The sequence below is a fragment of the Thunnus albacares genome, chromosome 1, assembly GCF_914725855.1.
Source record: "Thunnus albacares chromosome 1, fThuAlb1.1, whole genome shotgun sequence".
Taxonomy (NCBI): Eukaryota; Metazoa; Chordata; class Actinopteri; order Scombriformes; family Scombridae; genus Thunnus; species Thunnus albacares.
Genome location: NC_058106.1, coordinates 631,012 through 657,409, shown reverse-complemented (window position 1 = coordinate 657,409; position 26,398 = coordinate 631,012). Strand labels below are relative to the sequence as shown.

Below are 26,398 nucleotides of genomic sequence, written 5' to 3'. Positions count from 1 at the left end.
CACCCATTTTAGTGGTGCATTGTCGGTTACCAGGGTGAATTTTCTGCTAAGGAGATTATATTGCAACTTGGTTAAAGCCCATTTAATTGCCATAAATTCCTTCTCTATGGTTGAATAATTACATTCATGTTTTAGCAACTTATGGCTAATACAGATCACTGGGTGCTCCTACCCCCTCTGACCTGGGACAGCACAGCTCCAACCCCTATTCTGCAGGCATCGGCTTGGATGATGAATGGTTCCAAAGTTTGGTGTACTCAGCACTGGCTCTGTGCATGAAGCTTTCTGAAGGGTGGTGAATGCTTCCTCTGCTTCAGCACTCCAGGTGACATGATGTGGGTGGGTTTTTTGTGTCATCTCATGCAGAGGGGCTGCAAGGGTAGCGAAGTGAGGGATAAAACCCTGATAATAGCCCACAAGTCCCAGGAATGTTTTTACCTGTCGCTTAGTTGTTGGCCGAGGCCAGGTGGTGATGGCTTACACTTTCTGGAGTTGGGGTCTTACACTGCCTTTCCCAATAGTGTGGCCGAGGTATTCTGCCTCCTTTAGGCCAAGGTGACACATTTTGGGATTGGCTGTCAAGCCAGCTCACTGTAGGGCTTCCAGGACAGCTCTAAGGTGGCCTCGGTGGGAGGTCCATTCAGGGCTGTGAATTATATCATCTAAGTAGGCCGCTGCATACTCATAATGAGGCTGGAGTATCTGGTCCATCATCCGCTGGAATGTGGCTGGCACTCCATGGACTCCAAAGGGCAGGACCCTGTAGTGGTACAGACCATCTGGGGTTGAAAAGGCTGTCTTTTCCTTGGCTGAGTCTGTAAAGGGAACCTACCAGTATCCATTGGTGATATCAAGAGTGGACACAAAATGGCTGGGGCCTAATCGCTCGATTAGCTCATCAACTCTGGGGAAGGAGTAGGCATCTAATTCGGAAATTTCATTCAGTTTTCTAAAATCATTGCAGAATCTATCAGTGCCATCCAGTTTGGGAGTCAGAAGAATTGGGCTGGACCAGGCACTGTGTGACTCCTCAATAACCCCCATTTCCAACATTTTTCTTACCTCCTCTCTGATGGCCCCCCTCTTAGCCTCTGGGATGCGATAGGGTTGGAACTTTTTTCCCTGGCTCGGTGATTATGTTGTGGATCACATCAGTGCACCCAGGCAGGTCGCAGAACACAGCCTTGATTTGGCTGGTCAGTTCTACCAAGTCTTGTCAGTGGCTGGGGGCCAGCTGAGGGCCCAAAGATAGTCAGAAGCTGGGATTTCAGTAGTCAACGATGGTATCAGAATACAGTCAGGGGTATGCCATTTCTTTAGAAGATTGACTGATCACTGATCAAATCTCTATCACAGTGAATGAATCAATGTAAATGCAGTAATTGTATGGTTGTAGTCCACTATTTAATGTAACACCAGAAGAAATATTTATCTCCAGTTCTGTAGTTCTATATATCACAACTCATCATTGGTCTGTATGCATATGATTAGATATGATACATGAATGTCGTGCTGCAGTTGTGATTCAAGATTCAAGATTTAGTTTATTGTAATTTTCTTGTGTATTTCTATACACAAAAAATGAAATGCTGTTCCTCCCAGCCCACAGCAGTACAACAACAACAGAAAGAATAAAGATATACTGTTTATCTAAAAATTTGCTTTAAAAAATGATAAAAACATATAAATCCCAAGAGAAAAAGCAAAACAAATCAAACAAAACAAAACAACAAAAAAAAACCGAGCAGTTAGCAGCACAGTGCATTAAAGTGCATTTAGAGATAAAAGCACGTCTCAGTTTGATGTAGACAGCTCTTGCATGCCAACAAGTGACCAGCACTGATGGGGGAGTTATATAATCCATTTTGCTGTCCAGAGAACAAACATTAGGCAGCATGATTGTTGGAACTGCCAGTTTGTATGGGTTAACAGTTAGCCTAACTTGTACTCCTCTGCGCTTGTCCCACTTCCACGTCCTGTCTCACCGCTTGCAATGTTTCCTCTCCAGCGCAGCTCCAGGCAAGGCTGTGGTCTCCTTTGGGTCCACTGGGTGTAGCAGACCAAACACACTCAACTGATTTAGCTCTCCGAGCCAGTTTTCCTCATAGCAAAAGTCTTTATCATGAATGTCCAAAAGAAACTGATAATCATAGACATATTTCCCTTGCACTCCACATGATGACACAGATGTAGCCATAGACATGGACAAAGACACTGCATAGTCAGAACTAGGAGAGGCCACCACAAACATTGGTCGCACCACCATCATACCAGTTCATGGAGAAAGAGAGAGAGAGAATATGACCAACAAGGACCCCTTAATTTATCTTCTTGTCTTTACAAAATAACTCTTCTGTTTGCTTCCTCAGTGCAGTTTCTCCTTTGGAATATTGGTAACAGTGGCAGGTAGCAGTTGACAGATAGCTAGCTGTTTTAATTTAAAAAATATATCCATCGATGATATTTCCACTTCTGTTCTCGCTGATTAATGCTGTTAACTCTTCTTTAAAGTCTTTTCTGAAGATTATTTTAAGGTTATTTTGCAAAACATCCCTATTTTTAGTTCCAAGGTTGAGATGTTTTCAGGAGCCCATCTCTGGTGCAGCCACCCTTTCTCATTCCAGAGAGACAAGTGAAATCCAACACTGAAGTAAAAATCTAAACCTGCTGTTTAGATCTACAGCGGGACACAGTTAACCCCCCAAATCTGAATCTGAATCTGAATTGGAGGGAAAGGCTTGAATGAGGGACAGGTGGTACAGCTCATGATGTTCATATTGACTATAGACTCCATAGCGCCCCCAAATGCATGGCCATTTTGGAACAAAGTTTCTTTGACATTCATGAAATTTGGTGGGTTCATTGCATCATTCTCGACATAATATTTTTTCAAAAAATTTTTTGCCCAACAGGAAGTCAGCCATGGATTTTGTGCATCAATTTATATTTTAAGAACACATGTTTGAGGCCTTTAGGATGCACGAAAACTCTTGAAACTTTCTACCTATGTTCAAATTAGTAGGTATTATGCTTAGTATCACAATTGGGCTTGGGCATGGCACATCAGCTTAATTACTTTTAGGATTTTTGAGATGCTAGGGGTGCTCAGAAACTCACAAAACTTTGCAAACGCATCAAAAGTGGTGTAGCTCGATATCTAATATGGGTCTTGGACATGGGTGTGGCAAAAATGGTTCGAGAGTGTCCCCTAGAAAATCTCAAAGTCAAAGTCCCCACCTTTAAATTTGACATATATGTACAAAATCTGGTAGGCAGTTGTAACATCTCCAGACTTTAAAAAAGCCTCTTGGAGCCATACCCTAAGTCCAACCAGAAGATAGCCATTTTGAATCTACTCTGCATTTTTGTCGCAAAGTGAAGCCATTGACAGGTGTCGTATTTTAATGAACTCCTTCTAGAGATTTAACCTGAGCAACTTCAAATTTGGTAGATTACATCTAAACACCTTTGTGATGCTAAATTGCAAAGCTTTTTAGTTTCATAGAACACCCTTGGCGTGGTGTGCCGGACAATTTTGTCCAAAATGTTGTTGTTGTTGTTTTTTGGGGCATTAAACAGGAAGTTGTTGTAACTCCACATCGTCCAATCTACCCCTAATTTCTCATGTTTGATAAGAGTCCAGGCCTGAACACATCTAGATGTTAATATTTAGTCATAATCATAGTGCCACCTACTGACAAGAAGTCAGCCTTATGTGACAAACATCATCCGATTTACATGAAATTTAGGCTACATGGTTTGGTCTGCAACAGCAACATGATGCAGTGTGTAGGTGTTCTCTAGTACCACATAGTGGACACAAGAAGCAATAGTTACAGACAGGTGACAAAGGAAAAACTGGTACAGGTCTGAATGCTTGACCCCTACAGTGAGGGGATCCGGTGGCTATGTTATGCTGTGGGGGGTGTTTTGCTGGCATGGTGTAGGTTCACTTGTTCCTTTAGAGTGAAGGGTTACTGCAAATCAATACAAAGTTGTTCCGAGTGATCATCTTTATCCTATGATGAAACATTTCTATCCTGATAGGAGTGGTCATTTCCAGGATGACAATGCCACTATCCATAATGCACGAGGGGTCACTGAATGCTTTGATGAGTATGAAAATAATGTGAATCATATGCTATGGCCCTCACAGTCACCAGATTTCAACCCAATTGAAAACCCATGGGAGATTTTGGACCAACACATTAGACAACACTCTCCACCACCATCATCAAAACATCAAATGAGGAAATATCTTTTGGATAAAATGTTAGAATGGTGTTCATCCCTCCAGTGGAGTTCCACAGACTAGTAGAAACATTGCCAAGATGTATTGAAACTGTTCTGGTGGCACATGGTGCCTAACACTTTATGTTGGTTTTTCATTCAATTTGTCACCTGTCTGTATCTCTTACATGCAATATCCAATATTCATGAAAATGTATATCCATGTCAGTTGCCGTCTAGTAAATTTATTGCTACATTAGTATTTCACTTATTTCGTATCGTCTACTGGCAACGGGAAGTGAATCCTAAAAGACATATAGTTCATCAAATATATACACAATCTCCAATATGTCATCTTCAGCAACACGTATTATACACAGGAAATAATAATTTATCCATTCACAGACTGTATGATAATCCTGACAATTCAAAGCCGTGTCAACAGACCTCCAATAATGATACCACTGCTGGCGCTCCCTCTGATGCGTGTGAGGTGTGAGGGCCCGTTCATCGCTGTTTGCAGCTTTAATTATTCTTCTTCTCCACAATGAATCACATTTTTTAGGGGCTCATGTGTCAGAAGTGGGGGGAAATTGTATCTTTTATAATGATTAGGCTTGAGTGTGGCCAGCAGGCTTCATAGCGTCCCCAAACACATGGCCATTTTGGAGCAAAGTTTCTTTGATATGCATGAAATTCGGTGGGATCATTGCTCTGATCATTATACCCAGAATTTTGGGGGGGAATTTTTTCGCCTAACAGGAAGTCAGCCATTTTGGATTTTTGCTTCAATTTTCATTTTATGAATACATGTTTGAGGCCTTTAGGATGCAAAAAACCTCACAAAACTTTGCAAGCATGTTTGAACTAGTAAGTATTACGATTTGATATCACAAATGGGCTTGGGTGAGGCACGGCAGCTCTATAGCTCCCCCTAATTACTTTTAGCATTTTTGAGGTGCTAGAAATGCTCAAAAACTCACAAAACTGTGCACATTCACCAGAAGTGGCAAAACTTCACCTCTAATATGAGGCTTGGGCTTGGGCATGACATAATGGCTCAATAGCGTCCCCTACAAAATTTCAAAGTCAAAGCCCCCCACCTTTAAATTTGACGAAAATTAATGAAATTTGGTTGACATATGTATCATGTCCAGACTTTAAAAAAAGCTTCTTGGAGCCATGCCCTAAGTCTAACAGGAGGTCTAACAGGAATTTACTTTTCAATTTTTGCTCCATTTTTGTCATTTGCAGGCATTATACTTTGATGAACTCCACCTAGAAAATTAATCAGAGAGACTTCAAACTTGGTTGGCGTCATCTAAGGAGTTTAGCGATGAAAAGTTAACAAGATTTTGAGTTTTCATGGAATGCCCTTGACGTGCCCTGCTGGTCAATTTGCATTTTCGCCATGAAGCAGGAAGTTGTTGTAACTCCACTGAACTTTGTCCAGTCTGCCCTAAATTTCACATGCTTGATAAGAGTCCCAGCCTGAACACAACTACATATCAATATTGCATCATAGTCATACCATCACCTACTGTCAACAGGAAGTCAGCGGTCATTATGGAAAAAAGTTTGATGCTCATAAAATTTGATGGGATCACTGCTCTCATCATCCTGCCCACAATTTTTGTTTTTTATTTTTTTTTCCCGTCCAACAAGAAGTCAGCCATTTTGGATTGTGTGTGTCAATTTTCATTTTACGAACACATGTTTCAAGCCTTTTGAATGCGCAAAAACTCATGTAACTTTGCAATCATGTTCAAACTAGTAAGTATTTTGATTTGATATCACAGTTGGTCTTGGCGTTGCACATTGGCTGCAATTCGTGGACACAGGAAGTGATATTTAACTCCTTCATGCAATGTCCAATAAGAGGCCGGCCTGAAGACATCCACATGCCCACAATAAAAGCCCTTCGACTGTGATGTACCCCGACGTGCAGGAAGGTGCGAGGGCCCGATCATTGCTGCTTGCAGCTTTAATTTGACCTTGGATTTGAGAATAAACAAATTAATTATCCGAAGTGTTTCATTAAATAATCATGTAGTGTAAAACAATAATTGCAACTGTTGTTTGTGAAACTCACTTCATGTCACTGTATTACAGGTATCGCTTATCTGGGTGGCGTCTGCAGTGCCAAGAGGAAGTGTGTGTTAGCAGAGGATAATGGACTCAATTTGGCCTTCACCATCGCTCACGAGCTAGGACACAAGTAGGTTTCAGTTCAGACACTGCATGAGTTTTATAGAGGTGTATTTTGACCCATACATATTATACTGTTGCTCAATTGTTGATGTTGTTGTGAGAAAGTGTGCTAATGGTGTTCAAGTGCAGGGACCAGACTTCAGCGTCCATTTGGATAAGTCTGGATGACACAATAGCAGGGGTCATGTTAGAGACTGTGGGCCCTATCTTCCTTAAATAGTGCACAGGTGCAGATGCAGATCTTGATTCCTGGTGCATGGCCCATGTGTGTGACAAACAAATTTTTAGCAATTTTCTTGACCATCAGCCTTGGTGCTCAAAGTGGAGGAGAGACTGAATACATTATTAATGGGAGAAATTCAGAATCAACAGGTAGAGTTGGTGTGAGCTTCATTAATGACCAATCACATGAGCTCCTCTCATTCCTTCTAAACGCAGCAACAGGTCGAATGGGGGAGACATGCTGAGTGAGAGAGAGAAGTTCACCTCTGTGAAGCACCTGAAGTCCCAAAATATACATTCAGGACACCCCAAATATTTATAAACATCAATCCAAATATGCTGACAATGGTAGAATGAAAATAAAGCTGATCTCATGTGTGCTGCAGCTGTTGGCATACTGGTGCTGCTGCTTATTTTGTGTACACAATTAATATAGGATAATTAATACATATAGACTATGCAGCTCTGCTCTCCTTGGCTTATTTGAAAATCCTCATTCATGCTTTAAATATATACAATATCCTTAAATAAAAACAAATACAAAATGGGTTTGGAAATTTGTTTGGTGGAAAACTGCATAAAGACTTGGTTGCCCCAGTGCTGGCTTCGTGCTGGTAGGAAAATAGAGCCCTGTCTGATGTGGAGTTCACTTCAGACCCTGTCACACCTTCAGCACTTCCACTGAACTATGGACCTATTGCTATGTGAGCAGTGTGGAGTGAAGGTGGAACACCTTGGAGTGGCTGTATTCAGAGTATCTAAATTCAAAGAGTTTCACTCAAGAATAACAAGTGAGCTGTATTTGGATACACAGTGAAGTGCTTTGGTGGAGAAGTTTTTGGTGTCTTTTCTCCACAAACAGTCAGTAGATGAGTTCCCTAACCAATGTTTGCTGTGACGATGAACACTGGCTGTGCAGGTTACTTAAGTCAGACTGACTTCCAAACTTACCAGGAACCCCAGTTTCTGGGTTTATGGGTGAGAATCAGCATCTGTTTTGGTGAATCTGAATGTTTTAAATTGAAGAATGAAAAAAATGAAGAGATGGCAGGAAGTGGCCATTACATATGTAGTCTGAGCTATTTTCTGTAGTGTATTCTTTTTTTTAGCAATAGTCAGGTTAAAAAACAAACTGTAACAGAGAAATTTAGAAGTCTTTTCAAACATTAGTAGTAGTACTATTGTTTGTATCTAAGGAATACAGCGGTGGAGAAAGGTACCAACCCTGGGAGCTGCAGTAATGATTGTGAGTGGTTAATGGTTGATGATTGATGATTAGATGCACTAGAAAGGCTGAAAAGTAAGTGGACCTTGAGTAAAGATTATGTTGTCACATATACTGATCCCAACGTCAAGAATGAACTTCATTGTTCAAATATACAGTGATGAGTAAAATCCTCAATTAGAGATGGGCAATGAAGACATATCTCTCTTATTTTAGTCTCATTTGGCCGATATGAACACTTTCTTTATTAGCATGGCGCCATGGAGAAAAGTATCACACAGACCATCAGGTCAGGGTGACATCTCTTCTGACTGAAGGCACTTTTATACTGTACAACAACAACAATGATGGTGTAAGTTTGTTGCATGTCACACAGTGCGAGATGGCTCTAATAAAATCTTATGTGTATTAAGGAGAACACGTGTTTTTCCCCTAAACATTATTCAAAAATGGCACTTAGGAAATATCCCGTCAGCCAGTGTATGTTGTGTCATTTCATGTAGTAATCTGATTGGTTGTTTTGTAGACGTGGGTCATAGCAACAGTCAAACTGTGAGAGTTGGGTCCTTGACATTGTCAGAATTGTACCAAGATTGTCTTTGGTCGATCTAGGTACACCATTTTGGATTGACAACCAAAGATTTTGCCACATTTTTCTCATTGTTGTCAACTTTTGTGTCAGACAGCCCAAAGTCTACTTTCACATCAAAGCCCTGTACTGGGAAACCTTGGAAGTGGCTCCAAGTTCTTATCAGTAAGTTAATGCTCACATACAGAAACTAAGGAGAAGGTACACATACAGTGCTGCTTGAAAGTTTGTGAACCCTTTAGAATTTTCTGTATTTCTGCATAAATATGACCTAAAAAGTGATCAGATATTTACACAAGTCCTAAAACTAGATAAAGGGAGCCCAATTAAACAAATGAGACAAAAAAAAAATCTTTTTTTCATTTATTTGTTAAGGAAAATTATCCAATCTTACATATTTGTGGGAGGCAAAAGTATGTGAACCCTTGCTTTCAGTAACTGGTGTGACCCCCTTTTACAGCAATAACTTCAACCAAACGTTTCCGGTAACTGTTCTTGGAAGAATTTTAGCCCGTTTGTCCTTACAGAATGGTCTCAACTCAGGGATGTTGGTGGGCTTGTCAACATGAACTACATGCTTCAGGTCCTTCCACAGCATTTCTTTAGGATTAAGATCAGGAATTTGACTCGGCCGTTCCAAAACATTATCTTTCTTCTGCTTTAACCGTTCTTTGGTAGAACGACTTGTGTGTTTAGGGTCATTGTCTTACTGCATGACTCACTTTCTGTTGAGCTTCAGTTCACAGACGGATATCTTGACATTTTCCTGTAGAATTGGCTGGCACAACTCAGAACTCATAGCTCCATCAATGATTGCAAGCTGTCCTGGTTCAGAGGCAGCAAAGCAGCCCAAACCATGGTACTACCACCACGTTTCACAGATGGGTTAAGGTTCTTATGCTGGAATGCAGTGTTTGCTCATTACCAAACATAACGCTTCTCATTCAAGCCAAAAAATTCACTTTTGGTCTCATCTATTCACAGAACATCGTTCTAATCACTTTCTAGCTTATCCACGTGGTCTTGAGCGAACGGTAGATGGCAGCAATGTTCTTTTTGGAGAGTAGTGGGTTTCTCCTTGCAACTCTGCCATGCACACCATTGATGTTCAATGTTCTGCTGATGGTGGACTCATTAAAGAGGACCTATTATGCTCTATTTTTTTTCTGGACTCCACTAAAGTAGCTCTGTATGATTCAAAGTTCAAAAAACTCCTTATCCTTTACTGGCCCTTCATGCAGCCCCTCAATATACACAGTTGCTCTTACACTCCATTTTAGCTCCTGTCTTTTTAAGGCCCCCCCCCTCCGTATCAGACTTGTGTAACTTTACTGTCATTGCAAACCAAACATTTCCTGCTTTACTGCTTCAAATTACGTATCTGATATGTGCACGTAGCAGATGTCCATATAAAGAAATCTGTCTAGAACTGACGTCAGCTCGGGCAGAAAGTAGAAAAAACCGTTGCAAATTTAGCTTCAGAGCAGCCTGAAGCTGCTGCTTTTTGCTCACAGGGATTACAGCTACATACGTTTACCTTGTTATATGACACGTCGGCCACTTTTAACATGAATATCCAATATTGTGACATTATATAAATGTCTGAAAATAAGGAAAAGCATAATACCTCCCCTTTAACATCGACTGTAGCCACTGCAAGAGAGACCTTTAGTTTCCTAGACGTTACCCTGGGGTCCGTTGTGGCCTCCAGGACTATTACGTGCCTACTCTTGGTGTGATCTTTGTTGTTCAGCTGCTCCTGGGGAGGGTAACAATGGTGTTGAATGTCCTCCATTTGTACACGGTCTGCCTGACAGTCGACTGGTAGAGTCCAAACTCTTTCGAAATGGTTTTGTAACCTTTTCCAGCCTGGTGAGTATCAGCATCTCTCTTTTCTAAGATCCTCAGAAATATCCTTTGTTTGAGTCATACACTTCCACAAACCAGTGTTGTGAAGCTCAGAGTTTGACAGTGAAGACCCAGATTTCTCTTCTTTAAATAAGGTAGGACCTCCCAGACTCACACGTGATTGTCATCTCATTGATTGAAACAACTGACTGTAATTTCCCCTTCAAATCAATCTTTGTAGCAGCTTTGTGGCTGTGCCAGACCCACTAGGAGTTATCACAGCTTTGCTCTAGCCTCGGGGAGCAGGAAAGGTAACAATCTTGTACACCCTGTGTCTGAGTGCCCATGTACATGTACATTATGGAAGTAGTGTTACATGAGTATACACACTGCCACTTCCACACCCACACCCACCCACACACACACACACACACACACACACACAGAAGGAATTATTGTCTAGTGTGTCAAGTAGCTATTAAGCACTAGGGTGCTTGTATAATCAGGCTGGCAATATATGGAGTATATGGAGTTTTAAATGGGACTATGTTTCAGAGGCACAACACTAGATTGTATGGGATGAAAATACACATTTATACACACACTACACTATACTATATATACATGTATAGATAAACACATCTTATCAGGTGCAATCACAAAGTTATGGCTAATAAGTACTAAACACAAAGTACAACTGAGGCTGACAGGAATGTCATTTTTTGTCATTATTTTTTGTAGGTATTTGGGTATTAACCAGAGTATTGCACAAATTTAAATTTTGGATAATGGAGCCAGATGAAAAGTCAAACGATTATTACAGTTCATCCTGAAATGACATGAGTGTCTTTACCAAATTTCATGGCAATCTATCTAGTATTTGTCAAGACATTTTACTCTTAACCATAAATGTCAACTTCATGGTGGCGCTAGCGACGAGCTCAGGGGATTGCCAAAGTCAGTAGGATTCATTCTCTGGGGGACATGAATGTCTTTATAAGATTTCACTCATTCAGCAATCCATTATATAGTTGTTGAGATATTTCAGTGTTGGACCAATGTGGCAGACAAACCAACAGACTCACAGGGGGCAGCTGTGGCTCAGGAGGTAGAGCAGGTCATCCACTAATCGAAAGACTGGCGGCTTTATCCCTTCTCCCAGCTGCATGTTGAAGTGTCCTTGGGCAAGATACAGAGCCCCAAATTATAAGTGTATGTGAATGCACTAGATTCTCCTCCTGATAAGCAGGTTGGCACCTTGCATGGTAGCCCCTGCCATCAGTGTAAGAATATGTGTGTGAATGGGTGAATGTTGCCTTGCAATGAAGTGCTTTGAGTGGTCGGAAGACTAGAAAGGCACTATATAAGTGCAGTCCATTTACCATTCCATTTATACTGCTATTCCTTGAGCCATGCTGCTAGCATGGCTAAGAACAGAAACACAATGCTTACTAGGGACACAAAACACCTGTCTTCTCTAATACCAGTGACACACATTATTCCTTGTGGATTTGAATAGCCTGAGGCAGTGTGGACGTCACTGGTACAGTCCTGTATAGTCTGAGTGCAGGGAGGTCTGGATGTGTGGATTCTGTTTAAGGTTGCTTTCACACTTCTTCTGTTCAGTTGCAGACTTTTAGTTCTGGTGTTTCATGCTCACACTGACTTACAATGAACCAAGAAAGTTATACAGACTGACATAACTCTTTTATGTGCACGGTTTGGGTGATGTTATCCTGCCTGTCATCCTCATCAGTGCTATATGGGAAATCAAAGTCATGCAGAACTTTACTGTACCTGATGTGATTACTTATGGTGTCACAAAGAAAAAATTCACCAAGAAATAATTGATAATGAGCATTATCAGTCCAGACTACATTTGGACCTCATATGTCATAAATAATGAACAAGTAGAAACAGGATGAAAAAGAGTAATTTTGTAGTGTTATATTACTTTGGGGATAGTGGTTGCTATGTTTCACTCATATTTTAAAGAGGAACTGATAAAATACACAACACATCTGATCCCTTCACAACCGTGCATACGTTACCATGGTTATCATATAATATGAAAACAAACTTCACATACATCATTCTGTACAGTGAAGCTGAAACTTTCAAATTAAGGGCGTTTTTACACCTGTGCTTTTTTTCAACATATTACGTTGTATTTGGCCAGTGGACCTTCTGTAGGACCATCTTCATGTGTTTAAGTCCCCCCCACCCCCAAGAAATCCCTGGGACACATTTTTCCATTGCTTGTTTCTTTCATAATACACCGGATAACTATGGACCAAACCATATTCCATGTCAGGTGCAGAGACAGGAGCAAATCAATGTCGTCTGGAGATCAACAAGTACAGCTGTAGCAGCTCCTCTTCTTCTTCTTTGGGCTTTATTGCGGTTACCAACCAGCTATAGGTGCATTCAAAGTTTTCTCTGAACTACCAGAATGTATCCCTCTGCCACAGGTCAGTGAGGAGCTTCAGAAACGAAAAGGAATTTTGTACTAAACATACTGTAACTTTGGAATATAGTGACTCGATTTAGCTAACTGAGATTGATGAAGCTTCATTTTAGTGTCAGCTGAACTTTGGAAAGCATATTTGGACAGAATGACGGCTGTGGATTTTGGCCCTCATTTCTTACAGTGTAGTCGCTGTTGTAGAAATACTCAGCGATGGTCAGCACCTCAGTGGAGAAAGTGCACACAAGCCTTTGATGTAATGCGGAAAATGTTTATTGAAAACACTTGGCCAAGCGGAGAACTGAAACAGTAAACATCAAGGTGTTGTTCTACACTCTTCACTAGTTTCTAAACAAGGAACTGCACTTTACCCATGTTAGTTCAGGTCATGTTGCATGGAACCCAGGTCACCGTCAGCACATTCTGGTTTCAATGTCAGATTATGCCAATGGAATCTACGCATTCACCTATCTGTGTTGTCTAGGAAGGCCCCCTCCGACCTTGGTAACCATGGCAACGCCAATTTACCCTTTATCAAAGAGGCTTTCGCTTCCCCAAACAGCACAATCCGAGTCTCAAGGAGAGGAGAGAATGTCTCCTTCTACTTAAGAATTATAGTGTGACCTCGAGGCCCATGATTGACCCAGTGTAACCCAATTTGTATCCCCTAAAGATGGAAAATTCCATAACAGTCACGTTCCAATAAAATAGTGTCAGGGTCAGTGACTAGGACTCATTTCCACCTACATATTGATATGTCAGTTCTGTATTAAGACAGACTTGAAAAGACCCAAACCTATCCCAGTTGGACAGCTGGACACTGATCTATTCCCTCTGCTTTGAAGGCAGTGAACTCTCCTCTGCAGTGGATGTGGACGAGTATGAGTCCTAAAATGTAATTTTTTATAGCTTTCATTTCAACCAATGGAAAACTGTCTGCACTTGTAATTTATTAGTTTCTGAGTCTGTGCCTGGAGTTCAGACTAGGCTGTTGTTGTTTTTCATTTGCAAATGTAGGTCATGGTTTTTGGAGGAAACGCACACACACTAACTGTTTCCAAGTGAAGTCCTCCCTGTTTGAACACACACACTCCTTCCTCTATCACTCTCTCTATGTCTCTCACACAGCCATGCATTTAGTGTGCATATGCACGTTGGGTAAGAGATGCTTCCTGTCAGAGCTTCCCTCAGGCTCTGAATCTCCTCTATCAATATGTTGCAGGTGTGTTACTGTTAGATGTATTGCTGGTTGGAGAGAATTCACTACACTCTTCTGCTTTTATATTGTGTTGTAAGTGTCTGTAGTGAGCTGTGGGTTTACAGTTTTTCTTGGTTGCTCTGGCACAATTCTCAAATGAAAATCAGGATTTTCAAAACACTGTTTTGAATTATCTAGTTCCAAATCTCTCACAACGGTACACGCATTTCTTGCTGCTTTCACATTGAATTTAAATGTTAAAGGGTAACTACGCTGTTCTGGCTCTGCCAGTTATTCAATGTTTTTTGATGACTGCTGCTGGTCACTTACCATAGTGCCGTGTTTGAGCATTCACTTCCTAGCTTCTGTGTGACAGGAAGTTAGTCTGAGTAACCTGAAAATGGCATGTGTGCTCCAGTGAAGCTGATGTGTGTAATCCTTCGCCATCCTTCTTTCATAGCCCTTGAGAAGGCATTACCTGTGAGTTTATCTTTATCTGTATCTTTGATATGAGCACATTCTTTTGACCAGATTTATGATAACGATGTCTGCTGGATATGATAGGCAGCTGGATATGAAGATTTAACTAGCTTTAGTTTCATACATGTGTTGTAGCATCTATGTATGTTGCCAGGTATTATAAGGATACAGTACCATTATATTGATTAATCCTCAATGTAATGGCATTGCTCATATTGTAATGTTTCTGCATTCATATTTGATATACATAATGCATTCAGTCACTTAATTTAGCTAGCCTTTGTGAGTTTGTGTATACAATATAGCCTAGACAGATGGGCTACATTACATAAATACTCTAGTACTTACCTTGTTTAATACTTGCCTGGTGTATATCCATGCTTATGTAATAATGATGTGATGTAAGTGATACTTACCAGTACTACTGTTATTTTTCAGTTTCACACTGCTCATGTAAGTAAAGCATCACAACATCACGTTGTGGTCCTGGGAGTTACTGTATGGTATAATATATATAATGGGTTTTTTTCCAATAATACATATATTGTGTGTAAAAACTTCATTTTCTGCTCAAAATTAGCTGATTTGTGTCCATTATGACCCGGAGCTGTGGTGCAGATGACGTATATAAAAGTTGACAATTTTCCTCAGTTGGAGATGGTGGGTTGGGTGGATGGAGTCTATAACCCAACAGTGGATTTTGCCACAGGACACTGCTGTTCATTTCCTGTTTCCAACCACGAGTCCCATTTTTCAAGCATGAGTTGGGACAATTTGTAAAAACCCTAACTACGATCGTCCCCTATCCTTCACCCCATGGTTATTATTGTGGCCATGATGATGAAGGGCGCCTGACTTTAAAGAAGTAATATCTTTAACTAGGGCTGCAACTAACAATTATTTTCATTATTGATTAATTGATTAGTTGTTTGGTCTATAAAATGTTAGAAAATGATGAAAAATGTTGATCAGTTTCCCTTGTTTCTCTTGTTTACTGTCATAGAGAGAAGAAACCAGAAAATATTCACATTTAAGAAGCTGGAACCAATTTGAACAGTTTTTCTTAAAAATGACTCAGAATGATTAATTGATTATAAGAATAATTGGCAATTAATTTAATTGTTCAATTCAATTCAGTTTTATTTATATGGTGCCAAATCACAACAAAAGTCATCTCAGGGCACATTTCACATAGAGTAGGTCAAGACCATACTCTTTAATTTACAACAAGACCCAACAATTCCCCCATGAGCAGCACTTGGTGACATCAGTAAGGAAAAACTCCCCTTTAACAGGAAGAAACCTCAAGCAGAACTAGGCTCTAGGTGGGCGGCCATCTGCTTTGAGTGGTTGGTTTGAGAGAGAAAGAAAGAGAAGGGGGAGACACAGAGAAGCAGAACAACAACAGCAATAACAACAACAACAACAATAGATACATGACTAGCAACAACAAACAGCAGCAACAGCTGAAGAAGGACATCCCAAGGCCACGGGCAAGAGCCTGGCTTCCTGCGGATGAGAAAGCACAAAGAATTCCAGGGAAGAAGTCAAGCTAGTAATATGCAGTAATGGTATATGAATACACACAGATGGAGAGGAGGAGGAGGAGGAGAGAGGAGCTCAGTGCATCATGGGAAGTCGCCCGGCAGTCTAGGCCTATAGCAGCATACTAAGGGCTGGTCCAAGGCGAGCTTGGTCGGCCCTAACTATAAGCTTTATTAAAGAGGAAAGGTGTAAGCCCACTCTTAAACATAGAGAGGGTGTCTGCCCCCCGGACTAAACCTGAAGATGGTTCCACAGGAGAGGAGCCTGATAGCTGAACGCTCTGCTTCCCATTCTACTTTTAAAGACTGTAGGAACCACCAGTAAGCTGCATTCTGGGAGCACAGTGTTCTAGTGGGATAATACGGTACTATGAGCTCTTTATGAGTTATGATGGTGCCTGACCATTAAGAGCTTTGTAAGTTAGGAGAAGGATTTTAAATTCAATTCTGGATTTTACAGGAAACCAATGTAGCGAAGCTAAAATGGGAGAAATGTGATCTCTTTTTCTAGTTTTAGTCAGTACACGTGCAGCTGCATTCTGGACCAGCTGGAGAGTCTTTAGAGACTTGTTAGAGCAGCCTGATAATAAGGAATTGCAATAATCCAGCCTAGAAGTAACAAATGCGTGGACTAGTTTTTCTGAATCTTTTTGGGACAGGATGTTCCTGATTTTTGCAATATTATGTAAGTGAAAAAAGTCAGTCCTTGAAATTTGTTTTATGTGAGAGTTAAAGGACATATCCTGATCAAAGATAACTCCCAGATTCCTTACGGTGGAGCTGGAGGCCAGGGTAATGCCATCCAGAGTAGCTGTGACGGGGCGCCGGTGAACGCTCCGTCATGCCCTAACTGGCATGCGTTTCTCTCTCTCTTGGCCAGAGACAGAGCGCCGGTGCCGGGAGCGCACAGCGCACCCACTGTTCCTGCGGAGCCATGCTCCGGTTAAAACTGTTTCTTGCAGGCCCGCACTTGTGTCCCGCAGTCCTGCACTTCCACAAACTTTTCCCCTATGTCAGAACTCTTTTCTTCACGCTAGGCGTTCGAGGGTGCAGACTCGGCGCTGACGCAACACACACACATACACACTTACCTGCTGCTGCTGCCTCTGGTTGCCTCTGGGCATGGGCCAAACTGAGGCACTTCCTGGACACACCATGAATAGCGCTTGGTGGCACGCTTAAGAGGGTCATGTGACCGTGGACCATACCATTAACATTGAATGGACTGATATTTTATGATTTATTCTGGTTTGGGGGTATTTGGCCATAGCTGTATGGAGGGCGATTAGTGCCATTTTTCCTTTATGCGAAGTGTATCATTGATTTCTGAATTTATGTTTGTTGTGTTGCTAAACTTGACCGTAGGACGCTATAATTTGTTAATTGGTTTGCCCGGGGGAGAGGCTAAGAGTATATAAGGGGAGCTCTGCTCATTTAGGGATGTTGGGTTTTTGGTTCTTGGCCGAGTAGCAATGTGGGTGACGAGCTGCCAGTGTGACACCTGTCTTGTAAATACTTTTTTTTGTTATTGGTTTTTTTCCACCTCTGCACTGTAAATATTTTTGCCACTCTTGTTTGGAAACTTGGTGTGAATGAAAAATCACCACACTGAAGTTTTCTCGTCGTCTGAGCCATCATTGGTACCTCCTTGAAAGCGAACCCGCGACAGTAGCTATATCACTAGATAATGTGTTTCTAAGGTGTAGGGCCAAACACAGTAACTTCAGTTTTATCTGAGTTTAGTAGCAGAAAATTGCAGGTCATCCAGGTCTTTATGTCCTTAAGGCATGCTTGGAGTTTAGGTAATTGTTTGGTCTCATCTGGCTTCATTGATACATATATTTAGGTATCTGCATCGCAGTGAATATTGATGGAGTGTTTCCAAATAATATTACCTAAAGGAAGCATATACAAGGTGAATAATATTGGTCCAAGTACAGAACCTTGTGGAACTCCGTGTCTAACTTTTGCCTTCATGGAGGATTCATCATTAACATGTACAAACTGAAATCGGTCTGATAAATAGGACTTAAACCAGCTTAATGCAGTTTCTTTAATGCCAATTAAATGTTCCAATCTCTCAAGTTTCCATTGGCCGTGCTGCCTACTCAGAGCCCACAGTAGACTGTAACAGTAGTCAGAAACAACTGAAGTTGTGACAAGATGTTGGCGAAGACTATTTCAAGATAAACATCATATACAGAGTGAAGTAGTAAGTAGCAAGCTCCAATATGAATTTGTGGCAAATGATGGTCTATGTAGCGAGTTATCAAGTTGTTACTCATTTGTTACTTGCTTAACGTTCGCTGACTCAAGGTTTAAGTGAGGAAAAGACAAGAGGATAGGCCATATAACACTAACATTATACGGTGGAAACAGTTACAGTGATTAACCGCTTATATGGATCAAAAAGCTCAGGACAGAATCATTCCTATACAATTACTGTTTAAATAATTCACTTATAGTAATCAATAGTCTGCTTACAATGTTCATTTTGGGTCTTTTCATACATGAAAACGTGGAGGAAATAAATGAAATTACGGTAACTCTATTTTCATTTTTTACCTTACTCCCATGATACACATATGATATTGTAATTAGCGGCTGTGGCACCATTATCAGGGGTGTGGAGGTGCAGGGTGTGGGTGTTTATTTGTAACCACTGTGAAACAATCAGAATATAATGTTTTCTTCCTCTCATTCACTGGCTTTCACACTACCACTGCTCGCTCTCACACTCATCCACTCTATAGCTCACTTGACTACTGCTACTCTCTCTCTCTCTCTCTCTCATCTGAAAATGAGTCAGGAAGGCGTCAGCAGGGAAACAAGCGTTTGAAACAGCTGTACTGTATTTTGAAACAGCTACAGTTAATAGCGAAGCTTCGATTTCATTATTTTTTTATTCATATAATAAATATACAAATGTCAATCAGATGGTAATCTGCATGAGAAATAAAGAAAAAGAAAAAAAAATCAGTTATAATAATCATCAGCTTACAGTGATTAATTTGACCCAGATGGACATGATCACTATAAGCGGTTTCCACTGTACCAACTAGCTGACGAGCCAGCCAGCCAAAGTGTGAAGAGCAACAGAGATAGAAATAATGTTATTGACAGCTCTTTACATACTTTGCATATATATGCATCTTAAGTATTTGGTTTCATAACAATCATGTCAGTAGGCATAGACTGTTGTTTATAATCAGTTAATGTCAGTGAAAAGGTCACATTGTGTTGATCATAACGCAATATATATATAAAAAAGGCGGCTGCTCCACCGAAGGCCAGTCAGGTGAGAAGATTTTGCCAGTTCAGACAAATACAAATTTAAACTGGCTGATCAATCATTAAGCCTTGTGTTCTTGTCAATCTGAGTTTAATAAAATAACATGTTACTGAAAACAGGCGAGGAGAGGGAGAGGAGGAAGATGAGGAGACTGACAGGGCTGAAGGAGCAGGTCTGATGGAGGTTAGTGATCAAGAAGAAAGTGAGTGGGAGTTGTTTAAACTTTCAGTTAAAATCAATACTGAACTTATGACATAGGCCTATTATTCATACTAGGCATAAACTAGCCTAAATGATTTTATGACATTTTTAGTTTTAGAGGTTCACATTTCAAACATCAGTCTGTGTATGAATAACATACTTAGGACCTGCAACTTATCTAAGAGAGAGTAGATAGCATTCCTTGACTTCAATACCTTTGCTTGATCTGTGCCTGTTGTAAAGTCATATTAGATCTGTGCCTATTACAAAGAGAAGAGACAAATCTGTTGTGTTGATTTTATACCTATTGCTACTCTAAAAAATCATGACAAACAGACATTTTGGGGCTATTTAAAAAAAAAAGCTCCTTCCAACCCCCACTGGTAAAGGCTTAGCCCCCCCAAACATAAATCTCTAGTGACGCCCCTGTTGACTACTAATCAATTAATCAACTAACTGTTGCATCTCTAAATTTGACTCACAAGTAGTTTTTGTGCCTAAACCTAACCAGACCTTAACCACAATGTATTTGGTTGTTTAATTTGGAGGACTTCTTGTCCTAATCACAAAACATGACCTGGAACACTAAAATGGTATGGTGGGTAGTGCTGCATGTCCAGCAGATGTTTCCGTTGGCTGCAGTGAGTGCCTTCTTCTCCAGTTCTCTGTTGCATTTTTTAAATATGCTGGGAGGGAGGGAGCTAGCAAAAATTGAGTGTGTATTACCCTTTGAAGTATAATTATCTTCATTTGATGTAGTGAAAAAAAATGAATTTCACTGCTGTCCTATATTACTGTCAGATGTGTTCATCAATATGCTCACTGTGTAAATTTTACGCATGCAAAATATTCAAGTTAAAGTCTATGTAACATCTGCTGAGCAGCAGCAACAGCATCCTCAGCTTCCACAAGTGATAATTACAGGATACTACTAGATGTTTGTACTTGCCTGTTTGTACTTTCAGATATCAGCCTTATTTTACTGTTTCTTGATTGCTGTCAGCCTTAAGGCCATATTCAGACCAGATCAGGCATTGCGGCTCACCGCTGAAGGGTTGAGTGGAAGTGTGTGGGGGTGTGGACATGTTTATCTGTGTTCTAGAACGTAACCGCTGTGAAACAATCAGAAAATAACGTTTTAGTGATCTGATTCAATGGCTTTCTCGCTACCAGCGCCCCCTCTCTTCATTCATTCTCCAGCTTGCTCGACCACAGCTGCTCTCTCTCACTCTCTTGCTGGTGCACTCAGCTCTCTCTGTCCTTTCCTCATCTTTTTTAAAATGAGTCGAGAAGCTGACAGAAAAGTCTAACTTTACTTTTGACGTTATCAAACAAAGAGAAATATCCTCCTGTCCTCCTAGTAACGTCTTTGTACTCTCTCCTGGCAGAGTTTACAGCTCTGACCATTCTGATCTCTGGCTGTGATTGGCCACCGCAGCCTTCAGCGGCAGTGACGTCAAGTTCATTTCTCCAAAAGTTGACTCTGGCCCCGACTTCCAGCCAGTGCGGTGCTGCTATTGTCTCGCCAATATGTAACTATATTGTTATCAACAGAACTAAGACATATACCAGCAGCTATTGAATTTTCGTGTTGTCTGAAGATGATGTGGATTATAACGTAAATCAGTCTAATGCTAGCTGTTAGCAACTACATATTAGCACACAGCTGCTGTAGGTTAAGATATTGACATCACAGAAATAAGATGAGCTGGATGCACAGAGAGGTCTGTCACAACCAGAGTTTACACTAGACTTTTTTTGATGGCCAGTATAGCTGTTAATATTCCAGAATTCTGGCTGTACAGAACAACTTATGGACATATGTATTTAAATAGTGTTGTAAATGTAAAATTGAGATTATTGAATGCTGGCCCGCTAGTCCACTAGGTGGCACTGTGATATTGAGGTAGTGGCCAGTTGAGAGTTAGGCACATAGACGAAGAAACCAATTAGTGCTGAGCAATGTAAATGTTGTAACCCAGCTGCACACTTCCTTTGCCAGGAAATAAAACTCCTTCCTGTTCAACGCGAAGCCTCCCATAAGTTACTACCGTAGCCATATAATAGCCTATATGTAAACAGAATAAAACATAAAAACACAAACGCTATGATCCAATAAATGTATTTTAGTCAGCAGAATGAACTCTTCACAAACTTTGCAAACTGAGCATATAGGCTACAACAATAGGCTACATCCATTTGATACAGTAGATCACAGTATCCTCATCCCTCGCCCAGAGCACTGTGTTGGTATTAAAGGTACTGCTCTGGAGTGTTTCAGGTTGTATTTATCTGACAGAAGTTTCTCTGTCAGCTTAGGTGACTCTGTATCCTCAGCGCCTCTCCCTTGTGGAGTCCCTCAGGGTTCTATTCTCAGCCCAATCCTATTTTCACTCTACTTGCTCCCCCCTATTGTCCATTTTAAGAAAATATGGCATCTCATTCCATGCAGATGACACGCAGATTTATTTTCCTTTGAAATGGAATGAAACAAACTATTAAGAATCACTGTTGGACTGTCTCAAAGACATCAAAGATTAAATTGGCCTTAAATTTTTTAAGTTTTAATCAGAACAAAACTGAAGCTGCAGCTCTGCCACCACCTTCACCTGCTGCGTTCTCCCTGAGCCTGCCTCTCATTGGGGCTGGGGAAAATTAAACCTCCTACTGATCAATTACTTAATTACTCAGTTATTTAACTGTGGCGCACCGGGCTTGCCCGTGTGTTTCACTGTGCTAGTGCTGGAAGTAATGTTATCTGAGAGAAAACAGTAAGACTTTTTGGAGTTACGTTAACTGCTGTTGAGCCAAAGCACAGGGCTGTTGCTGGAGTGTGCACCAGCTTTTGAATCTCATGCCACTCTTAGTCACATGACCAAACACTTAGTGACTCTCTCAGTGTCTTAACAGCAGAGGCAAAACCAAACCTTTGCATAATATAAGTTTATATTGAAGTTGTCTTGTCAACATATCTTATAGGTCACACAATATTAGGCTATTTCATATACTATTAATGAATTTATTTATTTGGCAATCAGCATGTTTCCCATTGGACATTCTGGCCATTGATACTTTAATCTGCCAGACCCTGGTCACAACAGTAAGTGCTGAGGGTGGAATCCACGCGCCCCAGGATTCCACCGGGCGCGTGTGTGCCGCGTTCCAGCTCCAACGCGGTTTTGCCTCTGCACAGCACCCTATTCCACCGAGAGTGTGTCAGAGATGGGGCGTCTTCACTGTGGGGAAGCCTTCCACTGTTTAAAGTCAGTTGCACTCCTACTACAGTAATTACGGCAGCCTAGTCAAAGCTGATAAAGTTCCTTAAGGCTACCATAATTACTGCAGTAGCAGGGCAACTAAACTGCCCAATTTTGTTAACTTGCTCAGCTTTCGTTGATTTGGTCATTTTCCTTGCTATGGTTAAGTAGGCTACGTAGTTAAATGGTTTCTTTATTCATCTGTTTTAATTGCGTTTATTGTTGATATACGACCAGGAGTCTGCACGGGGTGTTTTATTTTGAAAATTGGCCGGATGCTCAATGCTGTTTCTGTGTCTGAGTTCCTGCAAAGATTGATCTGCTCTGTGCTGCTTGACGCGGCTTCCGTAAAAAATAGACGAGGCACCTATCTTTAGCGGAGCGGAGTGGAGAGCCGCTCCTGGGACGCTTCTGAAACGTGCCGCGGCGCGCCTGTTGAAATCGGATACATTGACTAGAGTGGCCGCGATCAGCTGCAGCAGCCGCGTCGGAGCCGGAACGCAGTGCACACGCGTCCGGTGGAATTCAGGGGTAAGTTACAATAGTGCGGTACCCTCACTGCAAGGTAAACTAACCATTACGGTAACTGATCCACTGAACAAAGAGCTCCAAATATTTCCAAATATCTCCAAATCTTGTTGCGTCAACTCGTTTTATTGAAGACTAGCACCGCAAACGAAGCTCTGCTAACTTGGTTATAAACACATTCAATTTCTTTTAAGTTCTTCACAATAAAAGCCTTGCCTAGTTTGTCAGCAGAAAGCTTTTAATATGAAGCAGCAGCAGCAGGAAATGGAGTTAGATCTAGGTAAATACTGTTTTTTGCGGGTGATCGTACCCGCTCAAACCAAGTTACATAGTGCAAGAACAGGCCTTTGGGGTGCGGAGTGGGAATGATAGATGCACCATTCTCCCATTTTCAACATACTCAAACACAAATTAATTATATTTTTGTGCTACTGTTGCACTATGTTTTAGCATGTTACAGATAACTGGCTTGTTTAAGAACCAGCTCTTTTGCTCTCTGGCACAAAGTGTTTATGTATCCATGTCTTGCCCTCAGCATGGGAATGAGCCATGATGATGACCATGCCACCTGCACTGGGCACTCCCACATCATGTCTGGTGAATGGGTCAAAGGAAGAAACCCCAGCGACCTGTCCTGGTCTCCCTGCAGCCGCGATGACCTGGGGAACTTCCTCAGGTGAGAGAGCTAGATGCAGGCTACTGTTGATATTTATCATGAAGACTTTTATTTTACCCCTGTGCTGTAATGAACTGTGGTTTCGCTGTTGGCCTCTGCTTTCCCTCCCAGTTGTGGGCAGTGTTGTGTGGACATTCTTGAATTTGTATCCAGATGTGCATCCTGCATGACGTCAAATCATGTGTTCAGATATTTGAATTTTAACCTTTCATTTGCACACTCGGGCCTCTAGTTTCACAGTTACGAAAAAGGTAGCGCTAATAAATAATAAAGAGCTGCATAGATTGTCCCTCAGCAGCAGCTACCTCATCACAGTTTAACAGAGGTTTATCATTAAAGTTTCAGTCACCAGTGAGATCCATCAGCCTCCAGATAAACTAATATTTACCTCCAGCTGCTGACACAGGACAAATTCCATCAGCTGAGAATAAGGAAATATGTCCACTATGGCATATTAGTATCTCATTTCATTAAGAGGCTTATTTAGCCATTTCCAATTCAGTTTGTATAAAAATAACAAACCAATGGATGGATGTAAGGTGACTGCAGAATTGGTGCCGAGAAAGATTAATAAGATTAATTAAGAAGAGATCAAATTAAAATGTTAATTTTAGGACTGTCATATGCATGGCGGTTTTGCAGCCTTCCTCTCTCTCTCTTTGCTACTTATACACACATGCAGTATACACACACACACATACAGTACATACACCCCACTGGGCTGCCATGTGTGCTGAGTCTTTGTGTTGTCAGGGACCTCTGTGGGGCCTGTATATGCTGCACCACTGGGATTCCATGGTGGCCTTTTTAACTATAGCATAACGGTAAAAGAATGGAAAATCTAACTCAGTCCTGCTCTGCTCTGCCAAGGGCCACTCCAGCATCTGATTGAATTCTGGAATAGCATGGAATAGCGAATATGACTGCACACACACATGCACAACCACACACACGTGCATGTGCAAACACACACACACACACACAGACACACCTTAGAAAAACAATTTCAGGGTTCTACTGGAGAGCCAAACAATATCACTGTAAGAGGCAGAGGCTGACTGATTTAAACTTTGTACGTTTTTGTCCATCTTTCCAACCGGTGACAACTTCTGGAGAGTTTGCCACAAAAGTTTCTGTTTTGGTGACCCTCCAACCTTTTGTCTAGCACCATTAGTGTGATACATCAGCATTGACATTTACACTCAAGAAATATTGCTTTCAAATTTGAGTTACACCCCTAATGGCCAGTGGCCATACATCTGACTGACTGAGGACTGAAATAGAAAAAAGCTGAGAGCCTGACAGGCAGATATGGGTGGAGCCTCACATGCTCAGAATCTGACAAACAGCTAAAGAGCACCATGAAGGTTGATTTCCAACTGTGAGAATGTGAAATCAGGATAAATGCTAAAAACCTATTTTACATTTATGAATGTGTCCCTTCAGACTCTCAGATAGTAACTTGAATGATTACAGCCCGAATGTGTCCTTTACTCATTTAGTAACTTTGTTGTGAATAAACACCCATCCACTTTCTGAGTTTAGCAACTCAGCTGAATAGCATTGATGCAAAGGCATGTTTACTAACATGTTGAGTAGATTTGGAAAATGGGCTGTGAAACAGTATGAGAGGACGAGAAATGTCAGTGTGTAGCCACACATCCAACTTACTGATACTAAACCCACAAACACAGAAACTGTGCCCTGAGATGACTTTTGTTGTGATTTGGCACTATATAAATAAAAATTGATTGATTGATTTAAACTGGAAACACATTTTTTCTGACAAAAAAGTAATTCCAAAGAACAGCTTTTCTCTTACAAAACCAAACACCAATACCATGCATCACCCAATTTAAAATGATGCTGACAGCCTACATTATCACTACCTCCTCCGCGGCTGTTTGTTTTTTACCAAGAGCAACCTCTGGGCCTGAAAAATGAAGCCAATGTGAAATTGCCAAAAACTGCAGTCCCTTGAATGGCCATTTTAGGCTGGCTCCTAAGTGAGTTAAAAAGCCCAACTTCACAGCAGAAATAAACATGTTTACAGCCTGGTGCAAAAAACGGTTTTGGTCTCTATAGCCAATTTCTGCTTTGATGACATCTGTATAGGGGGTGAATTTTATATAACTCACCCCTTTAAATTTTCTTAAGTGGCTACTTTGAGTGACAGGTCGCTAGCCGCTAAGTGGTTTGTTTCAGCAACCAGGCTTCATTCAGCCCACCTCAGCTCCACCTCTTTGCCCATTTTGCCGGGAGTTAGGCGGAGTCAGGCAGTGGCAAGATGGTGACAGCCGGAGCCATCCACTTTGAGCTTCAAAACCACTTTTCAGAAACCAATGGGTGACATCACAGTGGCTATGTCTATATTTTTACAGTCTTTACTTCTTCAAACCTCTGTTATTGAACAGGGAATTGTTTTTGTTT

The 26,398-nt window shown here is 41.1% G+C and overlaps 1 protein-coding gene across 8 annotated transcripts in view; it reads left to right on the top strand.

Annotated features, from left to right (window-relative positions):
* Positions 1–26,398, top strand: part of adamts17 (ADAM metallopeptidase with thrombospondin type 1 motif, 17) — a 414,984-nt gene that overhangs the window by 227,587 nt on the left and 160,999 nt on the right. For all 8 annotated transcript variants that reach the window (XM_044368214.1, XM_044367415.1, XM_044369597.1 and 5 more), the window contains exons 8-9: positions 6,343–6,448; positions 23,828–23,968. In XM_044368214.1, coding sequence (XP_044224149.1) covers positions 6,343–6,448; positions 23,828–23,968 — 247 coding nt within the window. The remainder of the gene's footprint in view (positions 1–6,342; positions 6,449–23,827; positions 23,969–26,398) is intronic.